General features: G+C 48.6%; 1 protein-coding gene across 5 annotated transcripts; it reads left to right on the forward strand.

Moving 5' to 3' along the window:
• The first annotated feature begins 1,876 nt into the window (after window positions 1-1,876).
• On the forward strand, window positions 1,877-15,832 carry TEDC2 (tubulin epsilon and delta complex 2). 5 transcript variants are annotated; one of them, XM_054212563.1, is made up of 10 exons: window positions 1,877-1,927; window positions 2,830-3,196; window positions 3,681-4,359; window positions 5,829-5,882; window positions 7,850-7,934; window positions 8,299-8,407; window positions 8,626-8,727; window positions 9,143-9,354; window positions 11,588-11,713; window positions 15,429-15,832. In XM_054212563.1, exons 1-10 carry the CDS (start codon window positions 1,892-1,894, stop codon window positions 15,468-15,470), a joined length of 1,812 nt encoding a protein of 603 aa, XP_054068538.1. In that variant the 5' UTR covers window positions 1,877-1,891; the 3' UTR covers window positions 15,471-15,832. The 5 variants fall into 5 exon arrangements, with proteins under 5 accessions (XP_054068538.1, XP_054068537.1, XP_054068540.1 ...); XM_054212562.1 differs by having other exon boundaries at window positions 15,433-15,832; XM_054212566.1 differs by lacking the exons at window positions 1,877-1,927; window positions 15,429-15,832 and adding an exon at window positions 2,613-2,736 and having other exon boundaries at window positions 2,830-2,928; window positions 3,141-3,196; window positions 11,588-11,808.
• Window positions 15,833-16,221: the final 389 nt, after the last annotated feature.

The raw sequence follows: 16,221 nt of genomic DNA on the forward strand, positions 1-16,221 counted from the left end.
ATTCTGTGGTGGCAGTGGCGCTCACCTAACCTTGGCTTGGAGGCAACACGCAAATTGTCATTTGCCCTTTTTCCCAGTGAGATGCAGACTAACGACAAAGGGCTTGCATTAAAGCTTTCTTAGCCATTAATAGGAATCTTACTGCCAGCAAAAGGCAGAGGTTCTGTACGGGTCACGTGCCTGGTTCATCTCAAATACAAAGTGTTTCTTGGGTTTGGGGTGTCTTGCTTTTTTAGCACTTCTAAACCGCAGAGATTTGGTGCAAAAACCAGCGGCATCAGTAGCGCTGCTCCAGCGGGATTCAGGCGTCAGGTGACTTTCCTGGATTACAGCAGTCTAATCCCCTTTTTGGTTGTTTTTAATTGCTTAAATGTCAACAGCATCCAGGTGCCTAATGAGATCTGTAACTCAGCGCCCAGGCTGCTTTCTTCCAGAGCACCGGGAGATGCCGGCAGCAATGGCAGCACTCGGCCCTCTGCTGGGTTAAGGTAAAACTGCATCTCCGTGGCCATCCCCGTTTGTTGGGACCGTTTGTTGTTTGCTCCAAAACACAAATTATAGCAAATCCGGGTATTCTGAGTCAAGCCCCCATTTGTCCAACAAGGAAATCCAGTGAGAACCTTGCTGAAGGCAGACTTAGAGAAGCAGCTGTCTGAAAGCGAGCCCTTCTTGTGCTCCGTGGGGCGGGGCTCACAGCATTACAGCTGTTTGCTTTGCTGATTAAAGTATTTTCTGAGTGTTTGATGCTCTGGTTAGCCCTGCTGAGCCCACTTAGCCACGGAAGAGCAGGCTGCACTCTGTCTTGGCTCACGCCTCGAAAGCAGGGTCGTTAACAGTGTTTTGACAGTGAACTCACACGTATTTGCAAGATACAAGCCAGAAAGGGGACAGCTTAATTTTCAGATCCTGTTGCGAAGCCCATAGAAAGAAAAATCATACTTCGCACATGCTGAATGATGCAAATTACACCTGCGAGTATGTTGTGATGGTGACTGTGGAAGCCCACAATGTGCTGTGTGATAAATTCCATGATTTTATTGATACGTTTTTAATGTTTTATAAGGGGATTTAAAGTCCTGTCTCCATGAGTCACCTGGAATTCTCATCTTTTTCTCTTTAGAAGAGTCTGTGGTCATGCGGTGCAGAGAAATCATGAACATCACCTGCAGATTCAGCCCTCAAAGGCAAATAACTGCTTCTTCCCTACTTTCTAAATTTTTGTTATTTTTTATTCTGCTCTGCTGGGGGGAGGACTGGATTCGTGCTCCTCAGCTGCCTGGAACAGGCACCGCCGAGTGCCAGCTACGGGCACTTCTGGAGAACTGCACTCCACAGCGTGCCGCCCCCCAGCAATAGTTGTATTCCTGACAGGATGGATCTCAGCAACATCCAGCTGTCAACGGAGATCCCGTTACCAACTAGGCAGCTTCCACAGGCGCAGAACAAGGTAGATTCCTCTCTCCATCAAAAACCTATCTCCTGGTTTGAGCGACACAGGACTAATTTCTCTTCTAATGCTGGGGAAAACTCCACTTTTGGAGGACTCTAGTGTCTGAATTCGTGAGAATATTTACTTTATAGCCAGCTAGGCTATGTGGGATTCAAGGTCTTAGTGTTTTCAAGCCTTACCAGGTGCAGGGATGAGGAGGAGCGAGACCCAGGCACTTGACCCAGGCTGGCCAACAGGATTATTTCATACCACAAACGTCACATTCTATATAGATTAGAAAGTTTGCCAAGGAGCTCCCTTTCTCTCTCCATTGGTGGCTGTGATCCTGAGGACTCCTTGCCCCGGTGCTGGAGCCCTGAGCCCTTCCCTTCCTCCTGAATCCGCAGCGCTTGCAGGGTCTCACATTGGCTGTCCCTGGCTGGGAGTGCACGGCTTCTGCTGATGGAATGGGCTGAGTATAATTCTTGTATATCTTATGTTAGTATCAGGAGCAATACTGGTTCTTCAGCATTATTGTTGATTATTTAGTCTTATCCTATGAAATCTATTTATATTTCAACCCTTGTGTTTCCTTCTTTTCCCAGGCAGGGAGGGGTCACCGGGTGACAAAATGATTGTCTAAACAACAATAAAAACAACCCACAAATTTGCCCCTTGGCGGGGTCTCTGCTGGGGTGCTCTCCCTGTGCCGGCCCAGCACGCCGGGGGCTCCCCGCGGGACCCGGCCTACAGGCAGAACACGGTACCGGCAGAAGGGTGACCCCCGGCCTCCGGGGGCCTTGTGCAGCAGCCCCGGGGGGCTCCAGCCCCCACAGGGGCTGCGTGTTCTCAGGTGTCTTTACCTTCGGCCCGCCACAGCCAAGGCCAAGAGAAATAAAAGCTCAGGAGTGAGCGGCTACAAGAAGCTGCTAGGAGGGGTCAGTTCTGCGAGAGCGTTGTTACCCCTCCCCCCACCCCAAGGTGGGCCGGCTGCCCTCAGCGAGGCGGGGAGGGAGGCGCTGAGGTGAAAAACGGCATTCCCGGGTCAGGCGGGGCTGGGGGAGCTCCGGCAGCGGGTCGGCTGCAGAAACCCTCAGGGCCGGGCCCAGCGGAGCAGGGACTCGCCGGGGCTGAACGGAGGCCGCCGGCCGCGAGGCCGCTCCTGCCCTTCCCTTCCCTTCCCCTCAGAGCCCTCCCGGCCGCGCGCCGGGCCCCGCCCCGCGGGTCCTGGCAGGGCGATAAGGAGCGCGGGCGCAGCACGGGGCTGAGCGACACCGGCTCATGCTGCCTGCGGGCCGCGGCCGGCGGTGAGGGCGGCTCGGTGCGGGGGAAGCGGGCGGCGGGGCCCGGGCGGGCCGGACGCTCGTTCGCTCGCAGGCTGACGGTGCTGGGCCTTGCAGGTTGGCGGCGGCGCTGTTGGCGGCGCTGGGCGAAGGCGCGGAGCGGCGGCGGGAGCTGGAGCAGCGGGCGGAGCGGAGCCGGGCCCTCCTGCGGTACTGGTGAGTGCGGTCCCGGGGCTCCCTCGGGAGGCCCGGCTTCGAAGCTGCGCCGGGAGGGAGGTGGTGGAGCCCGGCCGGGGGTCCGGGGTCCCTGGTGCCGGCAGGGCTCGTGTCGCCGCAGCCGTGTGGGAGCCCCCGCGGGCCGTGGGGGAGCCGAACCCGTCGGTGCGCAGCAATGCTGACCCCGGCCGCTGTGTTTCTTCCCTGCCCAGGGGCTATGAGGAAGAGGAGCAGCTGCACCCGGAGGCCGACTCCAGCAATGGACACGGTGAGCGCTTCCCACTGGGCCTGGTGCCTCCTCGTGTCACACAGGCCCTGGGCCTGGCTCGGGGGGAGCCCGCTTCGGCGTTAGGAGTCCTTACAGTGCTCTGCAGCGATGTGAAGCCCTCGCGGTACCTTTTCCCTCCCACTTTCCTCCTTGCTGTTAGCTTGGAGTCATCCCATGGTAACTAAGGCCAGCAATGAGGTGCCCACAGGCCTGACTGCGATGTGGTGGTTGTCACTTGTTGGAGAAGGGGAGGCTGACTCAGAAGAACTGTCTCCTCCTGTGACTCCTATCCATCCTAGGCTTTCAAGGCTTTCGGCAAGCCTGCATGCATCGCCTGTGCACTCACTGTGGGAGTGTGGCCAAAATGCCTGCTGCACCATTCATTGGGTTCGGTTTGCTTCTGTAACACCTGGAAGAGTGAGTTAGTGTAGTGACAAACAGGGAAGATCTAGGTTTGGACTTTCTGATACATCTCCTCTTGCAGAGATCAAGCCTTCACCCAAGGAGCTGGCGGAGCTGGAACTGCTGAACAGGGCCTTAGAGAAGGCACTGAAAATCAGGAAAAGTGTTTTGAAAAAAACTCCTTTAGAGGCCCAGAGAGCTACAGGAGAGAAATCTGCAGGTGAGGGACCTGCTCCCAAGAATGCTGAAGAGCAGCAAGTGCCTGTACCTCTTGGGATTGTTCCTGAGAGCACAAAGGTGATAACTGTAAGCAAAAAGCCTGCTTCTTTGAAGAAGCCCTCTCCATGCCAGCTAAGAGCCCCTTACAGGACTGAGCCAGATGTGAAAAAACTGCAAAGAAAAGCCCCAGCCAGATGTGTTTCACAAGGCTCCAGGACAGCTGGGAAGAACCTGTCAAAAGGGTTGGCTTGCAAACCAGGAAGGAGTCATAGGACAGCAGTCAGTGACGGAGACACCTGTGTGGCAGCTGAACTCCAAAAGACATCTGGCTTGTCCAAATCTGCCCTGAATAAGCAGCAAAGCTTTTCTGTAGGGGATTCAGCTGGTGGAAAGAACTCTATAGCTGCTGGCAGGCATGTATTTGATGCAGGGAAGAAAAGTTGTGGTTCCCTGGGAGAGTCCAGCAGAAAGGAGGACCCTGCAACTGAAGGTGTGTTGGGAAGAAGCACCTCACCTCAGACAGTCACCCTGCAGCAAAAAGGGTAAGTGCTGAGAGATGGGCACTTCTGTCTTGTTCTGTTTGCTGTTTAGGCTAGCACATCTGCAAAGTTTGGTCTCTTCAGCTGCTCTGTAGATCCCAGTTGGGTTTCACCTCTCCTCAGATCCTTCTCAAGAGGAAGGATCCTTTACAGCTTAAAAGCCTTTATTGTGGTTGAGCAAGTGTTTTAACTTTTAAGGGCTTACTCTTGGATGGCTGAAATGTTGAAAGGATTTTAATTAAGACACTTGGTATTTCCTAGCCCCCGTGACTCTTTTGGAAAGCTGTCTCTATGGAGCTTTCTTGAGCCTTAGTTTTCCTCTGAGTGCACTTTCTATTAAAACTTACTGATTTTTTAAATATTTCTTTTTTTACATAATGCTGATATATAATGCATGAATTCTTTCTGTCAAAAAAGCATATGCCCAATGCTGTTTGGAGAGACGGTATTTGGATTTAGTGCTAGCCCTTTTAACCTCTAAGATACTGCCCATGTAACTACACAAATCGGTATTGACTAGCATGCACTTGTTCGAAGCGTTTGGTGTAGGAAGAACTATGAAGTGGATGTTACTGAGATTCTCTGCAAAATAATTGTTAGAAGAATAGATTAGCATTCAGATCAGTCTGTCTTCTTTAAGAAAAGATCAGTCTGTCTTGTTTAAGAAAATTTCTATATTCTTTTTTGTGTAATCTTTGCTTTAAAGGAACAGTGAAGTTCAGATCTGATATGTGCCTGCACCTGCAAAGTGTTGAGAAACTTCTCAGCTGCCACAGTCCAACTCTTGTGTTTGTGCAGGGAGGAAATTATGACTGTTTGTGTGGCGTTGGAACGGACACAGGACACTGAGTGACAGTTGCTGGGGGAACAGGCATCTGGATTCAAATGTTTATTTACTTAAAATCCCAACTGTGGTCTTGTGTTCATAGTCTGCATGTGAATAGCTGTAACTGCCAACTGACATGTTTTTCCAACAACGCATTAGGGACTACTCTACTCTGGGGTTAAGAAGCGTATTCCCAGTGGAAGCCCCTTTCCCATTTCTTTGAGTGTGATCTGGTGCTAAGCAAAGCTGCCCTGTCATGCTCAGGTGTGGCAACGCAGGGAGGCTTGCTTGTGCTCATGTCTGCAGCAATCAGCTTCCTTGAAGATGCTGTTTCCGTGTCTGTACTCTGCCTTGTCAGGGCATTGCTCCCAGCTCCTCACCTTGGATGAACCTCTGATGGCTGGTGGTAGGATGTGGGAGCTCTCCCAAGTCCACTGAGTGACACTCATGGGAATGAATGAGCAGACTGATCCTCCTTCCTTGAGGACAGGCTGAAGGCAGTGGTGGATTCAGTCTCCAGGGGTTGTTGATGTCTCCCATTACAGCTAAATTAACTTCAAATTTAGACTAAATGTCACTTTCTTTATTTGAAGGCAAGCCTCTACTGCTCTCTGGAGTCAAGTTTGATGGTTCTCTTGTTTTGTAGATGCCAGCTGAAGCTACCCCTTCCCTACAGGAAAGCCTATTCCAGGAACTCCAGGTAAGCCCAGCCTGATTGGTGCAGTCCAGAACTGCCCTCTGCTTAAGGGCTGCAGGGAGGGGTCAGATGGAGACCTGGCTGCTTTGGGGGTGACAGGGGGGTACTGGCCCTGCAGTGTGTGGGGCCTGAGCTCAAGCAGGAGTTGTCCTCCAAAAGAGCCTGTCTCTGCAGGGCTGTTTCTGGGAATATGTGTTTTTGTGTTATTTTAGCCACTAGTGTTACTTTTGTTTTCAGAGTGCTAATCCCTGTTAACCCCCAAGTTGTGAAGGTACTGGAATGCCTGAATTGTGGGTTTAACAGCACTGCAGAAGTCTCTGCTGATACCATACACTTGTTGAAGGCAGGAAACCCTGTGGGCTGGGTGCCTGTATACCCTGTGCAGTGAAAGAGTTTCCCAGCTGGTTGCTGACCTGAACTGCTCTGCTGGGGCACCTCTCCAGCCTGGAAGCACTGCGGCTGTGTTTGTTTGAGGCCGATTCCTGCTGATGAGCTCTCTTAAATAGAGCCGACTACAGTGTTACTGTACTGATGGTGCAGGTGCTTGGGTTTCTGGTGAACTCTGTGCTTTACTCCGTTCCCCAGCCTTCTGGAGGGGTTTCCCCGCCATTTTCTTTGAGAAGTCTTGCCATAATTCAGCAGATTTCTCATTATGTGGTTTGTCCAGATATTAAGCTTAAACCTTATCTTAAATCTAGCTATAGTTCCTTGTGCTACCCTCAGAATTCCTCCTCCTCTTGGGAACTGTCATTTATCAGACAACAATTTGTTAGTTGACCTTCAGCAAGTCGTAAAGACTTGGTTCCCTTAATCTTCACTTGTACATCGAGCCTCTCGGCATCCTAATAATTCTGGTGTAATTCCACACTCTTCACTATTACTTTCAACTTTGTGACAGATTGAAAATAACCTTTGCGCTGAAGATCCCTTATAGAGGGAACGCATCTTGCCGGGTAACTTCTATTCTGTTCCATTAACCTTGCTATTTCTTTGCATAATGTGTTTCTGAAAACTGCAGTTTCTATCACGATTTAAAAGACCCATTTGGGTGGCGAGAAGACATATGCACGCTCAGGTTAGATAGTCGTGCACTGCATAACTATTTTAAGCTTCCTCCCGATGGTTCTCACTTATTGCAGCAGGTTTGGGGAGACTGGATGAGATGCACTGGCTTTTTAAAGCAGTCCTTTACTTAAAGGATATTACAAGGACTGTGCATCTGTGGGGATGTTGAGCTCTGTTAGTGAAATGCACCTCTCTGGTATTATTTCTGTGACGTGTTCTCTTAAAAACTGGACTCTGATACAAGGTCCTGGCCACCTTACTCATGATACTGTCCTTAAACCTCTGTTTTGTGTCCCTGATACGGATGCACTGCTGTCATTTTTCTTGCCAAACATACTACTTTGTCCAAAAAAAACCCACAAAGGATTAGAGTCTTGAGGAAGTCTGGCATATGAAAGAACCGCTGTGATAAAAGCTAGGGTGAGAATTTGTCCTGTCTGCTGTTCCGATTGTACACACTGACTAACAGAGCAAATGTACAGAAATGCGAAGACTTAACCCCCCAAGAAAGGAAGGGAAGATTTGTTGTTTCCCATGGGATAAAATTGTAGGTAGGGTGATGCAACAGAACTACTGATGTGCTGCAAGTTCACGTTCTGCTTATAGAAATACGTTGTCTCACTTCTGATGGCTGTAAATCCTTCCCCTCAAAACAAGTTGAGGGAAATAACATAGGTGTTTTTCAGTGTCTAACCCTTTCTGCAGGGTGACCTTGTTGATCTAATACCACCTGTCAAAAATGAGGGGGGAAATGGCTAGTAAATAACCTGTAAAAGTGAGGGGTGAGGAAGGGGCTTGCATTTGAAGCGCTGATATGTCGCATTGGTCTGTCGCAGCTCGGTGTGAGCACTGTCTGGTACAAAGGAGCGTAACTCCTCTACCTCCTGCCCCTTTTGAATTTTCAGGGCATGGGAGAGATGTTGTCTCCGCCAAACAAATGCGGATGCAGCAGCTGCAAGGAACCGTTTTATAGAGGGGATCCAGACAACTGTATCCTTTCTCAGCTCGCCGCCCCCTCCCACGAGCAAGTGGTGCGGTGCAGTCACTCTGCAGTGTGCTCCCATCTGGAGAGAGTTATGCCTCCAATAACAGGAGCTCAAGCTGGGTCTTTAAGAAATGTGTTTTGTGTTGTTTTTTTTTTTTTCATAGTGCAGTCATAAAAATATTCATCCAGACAAACAAGGCCACAAGGCAAACATGTCATGCTCAGCTGTGCTATCCTTGCCTTCCCCCTGCAATGCCACTTCATGGGCTGCTGGCCCTCTGTCCCTGATCCCAGCTAGCCTGACCCGGGGCTTGGGGTAGTGCACAGAGCTGATGGTGTGAAACCTTCCTTAAGCTGCTGCTGTTTGAGTTTGGCTCACCAATGCCGGCCTTCAGTCCTGCGAAGATAGAGAAGGAGTTAAAGGTCCTCCAGGATGTCCCCTCCCTTCTGAGCCAGTATGTGGAAGCTGAGCTTGCAGGTAAGGAAAAAAAAATGGAGGTGGAGGGGAAAGAAGATGGAATAAAGATGATTTCAGTGGGCTCTAGTTCCACATGTCTTGTGGTCTTGGCATGTGCTGGACATGAGGGACAGGAACACTCCATGAGGAGCATTCGAAGGCCATTCTAGAAACTCATATTTGGGGGGAAAGGTTTCAGCATGCTCCTGCCTGCTGGTTTTCCTCTGCTTCTCTTCTAGATCATCCCACTCTGCAAGGGGAGTATGAAAGCCTTCTAACCTTGGAGGGTTTGCAGACCACGGTTTCCCAGTGCCTGCATAAGCTGCAGCTTCTGCGAGCAGGTGAGCCAGTGCCTGGGTTTGTAGTCAGGTATGAATGTGGCCAGCTGTGCTTGAACAGTAGTTTGCCATCTGTACACAGAACACTGTGGACCAACATAATTTTTCTCCTGGTTATCCTTAATGGTAATACAGCATGTAAAATTCTCTGGTGGCAAACAAAGCCATGGTATCTGTTTGCCACCCATCTCTGTTCAAGAGAGGCTTGGGACTTTTAACTGCTGCAATTTGGGAGGGCTCATGAGGGAGGTATCGAGAGATGGGGGAGACTGCATGCTGTAGCTTGAGATGTCCTGATTCTGCCATGTGCGAGGAGCTTACCCGGACTAATTTCTAGGAACAGTAGTAGATCACAAATTCAGCAAGTACAGCTTTGACTTAATGTTTCTGCCTCCGGCCAATTCTTCCACTCTGGCAGCTCTCGAGTCCCAGATGAGGCTATGCCCAGACTGCGCTGAGGATATAGGAAGCTGCTCTCCAGCCTGTGTTCCCCCCAGGGGACAGATGTGTGACAGTGCAGGTGTGCTGGCTGTGCCTCTCCTCTGTTACTCCAGTTTCCAGGAGCTGAGGGACCTGTTTGCCTTGAAGCTGCAAGTGTCGATGCTGCACCAAGAAATTGCCTTACAACAGGTGAGTCTTTAAAAGTGTTAGTGCTCCTGGAGTAGGGAAAGAAAAGAGCAATTGTAGGGCAACAGCTGGCTTATGGGGTTTTGCTGGGGAGCAGCAGCACAGCAGGCTCTCCCAGCGGTGCTTCTGTGTTTGTGCTTCCTGTTCAAGTCCCATCAATACCGTGTTTAGATGAATGGACTTACTTTTGTTAAGGCCGGAGCAGAGGCCTTTAAATGTCTGACCCTCTCCTGGTAAAATTTTGGGGTTTCTTTTAGCTGCTCTAAAAGAGTTTGGCAATGGAAGCTGGTGTTGGTAGTGCCTGAAGACTCCTTCTTGGCAGCCCTTTACAGTCCCGTTAGGGCACCCACTCTGTCATTCTCTTCCTGTGTGACCTCCAGCTAGTGCACTCCTCTGCTGTCTGTTCCTTTCCTTTAAAATCTTAAAGCACTGTGCTGCTAGTCTTGATTTTACTGTTCTGAGGCTACCTGTAACGACACAGTAGGTCAGTCTCTCCACAAGCCTGAGCAGAGCACTTGCTGCACAGGGATCATTTGTTCTTCTCAACCTACAGCAGCAAAGGGCAGAGAAGATCTGTGATATCACATCTACTCCTTTGACTTAGCCTTTGCCGTTGACCTGAATGATGGAGGCTTTGGAAAAGTAGTTTTTTGTAAGCCAGGGAAGATACTCATGGCTGGTGGCACTCCTCCCTCTGGCTGAAGATGGATTGCTGCCTGTCTTCAAATGGGACTTCAGTGCTATAAACCTGAACTATGGGTTATGAGGTTTTTTACTTTTTTTTTTTAATCTGACCAAAATGAAGTAGTGACCAAAACCTGCTGCCTGATGCTTCATCGACTGACTCAGTTTCCTCTGCCCATGTATCTAAGTAGCTGGTTTTGCTGGGTGAGCTCTGAGCATCTGAAGCACCTCTGTGCAGAGGGTGCAAGACGGGTGAAATTCTTGGGACAGGTGAAGTGAATGGACTTGGTACAAGATACATACGTCCTTTCCCAGGGTATTTATCTCTAGGCCAACCCTGTCCATTGCCTTTCCATGGGGGAATAGAAAGTCCTGGTAGTTCTTAGCCTGTCTTTGATGGTAAAGGCCCGTTTCCTCTATTCTTATGTATCAGGAGTGGGCCGGGCAGATGGAAGAGAAGCTTTCTCTTAGGAAGTGGAACAGTGCAGTACTCCTTCATGTGCCAGCTTTCCCCTTAGGTAGCTTTCATGTGTGCAGCTTTTGACTCTTCCCAGAGGCTAGCAATTGTGTCCTGTTTCCCTGTCCCTGTGCGGAGATCTATGGAGAACAGGAAAGGAAACCCCCTCCATGCACCCTGTCCTCTGTTCTATTTGGGTATGCCTTTGTTTCCACCACTGAAAAATGCTTTGAAGGAGGTGACTGACATGTGCAGTTCATCATCCATTCTTCTCCTGGGAAGGCAGAGTGTACAGTAGGCTGTGTGGGTTTTTAATGTGCAGACTGCTCAGACTTCGTTAGCTAATGCCAGCTGGAAAAAAAAAAATCCCAGGCAAGATGTCTTTCTGAGCATTAATTCAAGAATGGGGTGCTAATGGCTGACTCTTATCCTTTGATTGGAGGTTCACCTGTGCTTGAGTTGTCAGTCACAGTCATAATCCCAGAGCACTGTGCTGTTAATTATGCTGTGGCAGGACAGCGAGTTGTTTGACAGCATCGACCGAGATCACAAGCTAGGCTTAATAAACCAGAGGCCAGGTCAGGGAGTGTTGGACAGTTTTCGCATCCCCTGTAGCCTGTGCTGCTGGGGAGGCCTGCAGGTTTGTTCTGTTTGGGCTGGAGCTGGTCTGTCTTGGATTAACATGGCTCAACTGGGAGGTGATAGGAACAGTCACAAGTGAAGGGTTCAACTTAGATTGGGTGAGTAAGCACTTCAGTGTGTGGTTGTAGAGCTCCTGAGTCAACATCAGCTTCAGCTTCTCGTAGGATGCTGATCTTATCCCAGCACTGAGCCATACCTGCAGCAGAGGAAAAGCACCACCGTTTGTCCCACTGCTTTAGGAACACTGGGTGGTTGCTGGTGTACTTCATTAAGCAGAGGATGAACAACTCTGCCTTTGTTAAATATTACAAAAGAAAGTATCTGTCTATCAATTGGCATGTTATTAGTCATACTGTTCTGGTTAGATTCCACTTGTTATGCAGCTGCTTCACTTCATGGAATCTATAAAGTGCATGCTGGCTCTGATGACGTGTCTCCTTTGCTCCTGCCCAGATCATCATGGCAGAACTCCTTCCTGTCCTGGAGTCCAGGCTCTACCCAGAAGAGGCCTCTGCAGCTCAGCTGTATCGGGCGATCTACACACAGCTCTGTGAAGGTGGCAAGAGATTCCCTGTGCTGGTGAGAGATGAGCTGACAGACTGATCCAGTGGGAACCTCCTACTAGCCATTTGCATAACCAGACACAGTTTTAAGCAATAAATCTTTTCTATCAACTTTTTTACTCTGCCCATTTGTCCAGCTAAATTTTTTTTTTGGCGGGGGGGGGGGGGTGGTGTTTTTGTTTGTTTTCTTTTTAATATCACTTTTATAAGCTGCTAACTCAGGTTTTGTGAAGCCCCTTCAGAGCTTCACAGACACTGTTTTTTTGCTTTTCTTGCAAGGTCTGTCTCTCCGGCTGCCTCTAGATTTTTGACCGCCTCAATTTTGACACCAGGCTCCTATATGCAGGCAGCGTAGGTAGCAATAATACTTTATTTATACTGATCAGGTCACCGCAGTGTGGTAGGGCGCAGCCTCCCAGCAGCTGAAAATCCAGAGAACCTGAGCTGCTGCTTCCCTATTATTATGTTCACCCATTGGCATATATCCAGCATTATAGCGGTCACTGTCTAATGTTCCCTGTCTAACAGTGTTTTCGATGTCTTCATCAACAGTGGGCCAGGCCACACGCAGTAGTACCTCTGGTAGAACGACTCTGGTTCAGGGGTGTCTGCTCTGAGCTGGGCTGGTGCCTGAACCACTGTGCAGCTGGAGCGGTTCCTTCTCATCAGCCTGTCGTCACATTCCCGGCCCCTTCAGGCAGCTTCACGACTTGCCAGGCTCTTTTGTAAGGACTTACACCTAGCCTACAACTGAAATATTTTTGCTATGTCATCTTATCTGGTGATCGTGCGGGAGGCAGCAACCTGGGAAGGCTTGGGAGATGTCAGGGAATGCAGCTGCGTCAGGAGGGAGCTGATGGAGCAGCCCGGTAGATGGCACTCGGTCCTTTGTGTTACTGCTGAACCTGTGCCGGGAGCTGCTGGAGGAGCAGCCTTCCAGAGGGGCTAACGCAATGTCCTGCCTATGGAAAACAGGTTCTGTGGCAATTCTGACCTTGTCACCATGGGCAAAATTCCAGCTTTGATTTCTCCTGTATCTTAGGTTTTTGCTTGTAATCCCCAAATCCCCTGGTGTTTCCAAGTGACACTTAAAGCAAAGCTTGAGAGTCCTGTGGAATACCTCTGCTTGGGAGCACTCTGAAGACCATTTGAGGAAGGGCCACTGTGTACCACTACTTATTACAGTTTCACACGCACTATATCTCTTAGCTGGACTAGGACTGTTTGCCTGGGGGGATTTAGCTCTTACCAGTGCTGACAGTGGTCCTTATTGTTTCCTTCTGTTCTTTTTCAAGGTCAGAGTTAGTTATCTCTCTTCTGAATGCTTAGTCCTTTCTGACACGCAGAATTCACTGAAAATCGTCCAAATGACAGATGAAAATCAGCACCTCTTACTTTCAATTTATTATTTTTTTTTTACTGCATTGCATTCGGTTCTTTGTGGATAGTGTTTGATTTCCCATGGAGTCTGCAATCAGGGCAGGGGTTTGTTACCTTCTTCTGCGCTGCATTGTGCAGAGCAGTCCTGTGTGGCTTACATCAGGATCGTCTATGGGGGAAACCATGCTGTGGTCAACAGCACTGGAGGATTGCAAGGTATTGATTAAAGGCTGCAGACACTGCCTCCTAAATTAGTGTGGTCATATGCCATAGGCATTAACATCTGCATGTTTGAATTCTAGATATGACATTTGGTATTGTTAATTATCGTGCTGTTATCCGTAACCGGTGTCTGTAAGCGCTGCATGAGTCATGGAGCATCTGCTTCTTTGTGCAGAGCAGTCCAGTGTAAATTGGCAGTAACTTTGCTGCCACAGCAAGGACTGCATAGGTGTGAAAGGGCTGTGAAAAAGAGACCAATTCCACAAAAATCAGGTTGTTACAGGCTCAAAAGGCAAGCTGACACCGTAGGAGGGCCGCAGAAGGGGAGCGAGCTCCCAGCGGGTTGACTGGCAGGCAGCTGGGTTGTTTTGTGCCTCTGGGTGCCATGCAGTTTTATTGCTCTTCCTACACCGTGTGAGAAACACTTTATAACTTTCATAAATGTGTAAGACTTCAAATCATTTGAATGACTCACTTTTTCAAATGAGTCTTGTGCTATGGCAGAGATAAAGATTCAATAGCAACTTAATTCAGTGGTTGGGGGGTCTTTTTCATTATAAAATGTGACAAAGTTGTGGAAAGGAATTATGCTGGTACATCAAATTCAGATGAGGAGAAAAGAAAGACAAAAGGTAGCATTTGTGATGCCAGGAGATAGTATTATAAAAATGCAGGAAAGGAGCAGTGGTTTTGGAAAGTGGGAGATGATACCAGTGTTTGGCAGACACGAACTGAGACAAAGCACGATGAGGGTCAAGGAGGATTAGCAGCTCTTATTCCTTATTGTCCCCTGTAGTAGAATCCTAAAAGGCTTTTGTTTTTTTCACTGCTGAAGGATGTGAAGCTGGATCCCTGTGAGGAGACAGGTTTTTTTCTTTTCTTTCCAGAGCCTATGATTTTAAGCATTTCCAGCTGCTCTGGTTTGTCTCTTTACCGGCTCTCTTTCTTTCCTTCCCCTCTGCATCTTCTCTACTTATTACTAGTTTTTTGTTTTTGCAAAAATAATTGACCACTGGGGAAGACGTAGGCAGTGCTGCTGTTAGTGCACGCAGCAATCAGTAGACCCTCTTGTTGGATTTCGTATGCACTATTTGCTTTTTGGTTGGTTCTGCATGTTCCTCGTGTTGAAACCTTCGAGGAGTTTGTCCTGCAGACGTTATCAGAGATGCCACCAAGTGGCATCTCTCTCCTTGGGAGAGAGAGCTCGTAGAGACTAAACAGGGTGGCTTTAGGGATGCTCTCCATCTAAACCAGAAATAACCTGAGCCTTTCTTGCTAAAAAAGCAGGCAAATCTCACCGAGAGCGGTGTGGAGCAATGTCCTGCCTCTCCCAACCTTTTTGAGGGGGGTCTTGCAGCGTGTGAGCAGTGACAGAGCATGACTGCCTGTGAGCTGCTGAAATGGTCGTGTATAGGGCACGAGTCGCAGGGTCCCACCCCTGGGGCAAGGGCAGGAAGGAACCCCCCAGCTGCCTGGGCCGGGAGCACAGGTTACAGTTTAGAGAGGCAAAAATCAGATGAACTGTATGAGAGATAAGGGAATTTCATCAACGAGCAGTTTAAGATGGTAAGCGTTGAACTGGTGGGGGAAACTCCCAGCTGTCCCTGTAGATGACGAACTTGCTGTCAGTGTTACTCTTCAAACGAGCTTTCTGTGAGCTCCAGAGAGCAGGTTACTTAATTAAAACACTGTGTAGTCAAGTCTGAAGCAGTAGCACGTGAATCAGCAACTTGTCGGGCAGTGTCGTGCCAGTCGAGTGTTTCCGCAGAGAGCAGTGGTGCTGTAGAGTGCTGAGACAGACATCCTGGATTTGTATTTTTCTATGTTATTTTTTTTTTACTTTCCCTGAGTTACAGAATTCAGTGTGAGCTTGGGATTTCCAGCTGAAGCTCTGCTGAGAAATTTCATCTGCTTCTGATAAGTCTGAAAGGGGTGTTGTTGGGTAACATGTGAGTGCAAACTGCATTGAGGATGCGGAACGTGGGTACCGCGGGATGCGTAGTGCTCCTTCGGACTGTCACGGGGTGTCAAATTCTCAGTACGCTGCAAGCAATGAGTTGGAAATGCTTTAATAGCCTTGTGAAAGCCAGGAGAAGGGGCCATCATGTATATATATTTTATTTTCACAGGCAGACAGTTCACGGCTGTGCGTTTCCAGTCCTGAGTCCTAGCACCAGGTGGGGTCACTGAGAGGCTGTAGCGGATGATGGACCTGACACCAGGGGCTCTTCGCTGTTTTTCTGTAAAATGGAGATAGATATTATTTTACTTGCTTATTAGCTTGGTTTTGGTGCATCTGTGCTCTCTGGAGCAAAGCCTCTTGTTGTTTTGTGGGTTGTTTGGTTTTTTGGTTGGTTTTTTTTTTTTTTAAGCATATACACGGACGGGTGCAGTTGACATCTGGCTTCACTGGAAACTTCCCTAGTCCTCCTTCAAATTCCATTAAAGACAACTTCACAAAACAAAAACCCCTAATCATGACTCAGTCTGACATGAAAACGATTCATTAAAGAGGTATTAAAACTTCTATTATCCACCATGCAGATCAAATACTATTTTTGTAACATCAAAACCGCCACCCAGAAGAAAAGATCTATCATCTTGTTTTTAATTTGTGAAGAAAGAAGGGCTTTAGCTTTGTAATCAAGAAAAATCTATTGCTTGTTAATTAATTTGAGCCCAGTTAGAAAGAGGAGGACAGGAAGCCGTGTGCCACGTATGCCAGGGTATAGAGAGCTGGTAATGGGAGGGGAAAAATATTAAAAGCGAGTTTTGAACTGTAATTTCAGCAGGCGAGAAATTACAGCAGAGGGCTACTTAGGCACGCAAACGGAGATGTTTGACTTATTTTTAGACGGAACAAGAAAGATAATCAGTGGATCCGGAGTTTGGATAGGAAAAAGCAAATTGAAGCAATCTCCG

The sequence above is a fragment of the Rissa tridactyla genome, chromosome 8 (genome assembly GCF_028500815.1).
Source record: "Rissa tridactyla isolate bRisTri1 chromosome 8, bRisTri1.patW.cur.20221130, whole genome shotgun sequence".
Taxonomy (NCBI): Eukaryota; Metazoa; Chordata; class Aves; order Charadriiformes; family Laridae; genus Rissa; species Rissa tridactyla.

What these genes read in the sequence shown, in the direction of transcription:
- TEDC2 (XM_054212562.1), top strand. Translation starts at nt 1,892, where the DNA reads ATGGAATGGGCTGAGTATAATTCTTGTATATCTTAT. An exon ending in CGACTCCAGCAATGGACACG is followed by an intron (nt 3,197 to 3,680) that starts GTGAGCGCTTCC and finishes CTCCTCTTGCAG; the next exon opens with AGATCAAGCCTTCACCCAAG. An exon ending in GCCTATTCCAGGAACTCCAG is followed by an intron (nt 5,883 to 7,849) that starts GTAAGCCCAGCC and finishes TTGAATTTTCAG; the next exon opens with GGCATGGGAGAGATGTTGTC.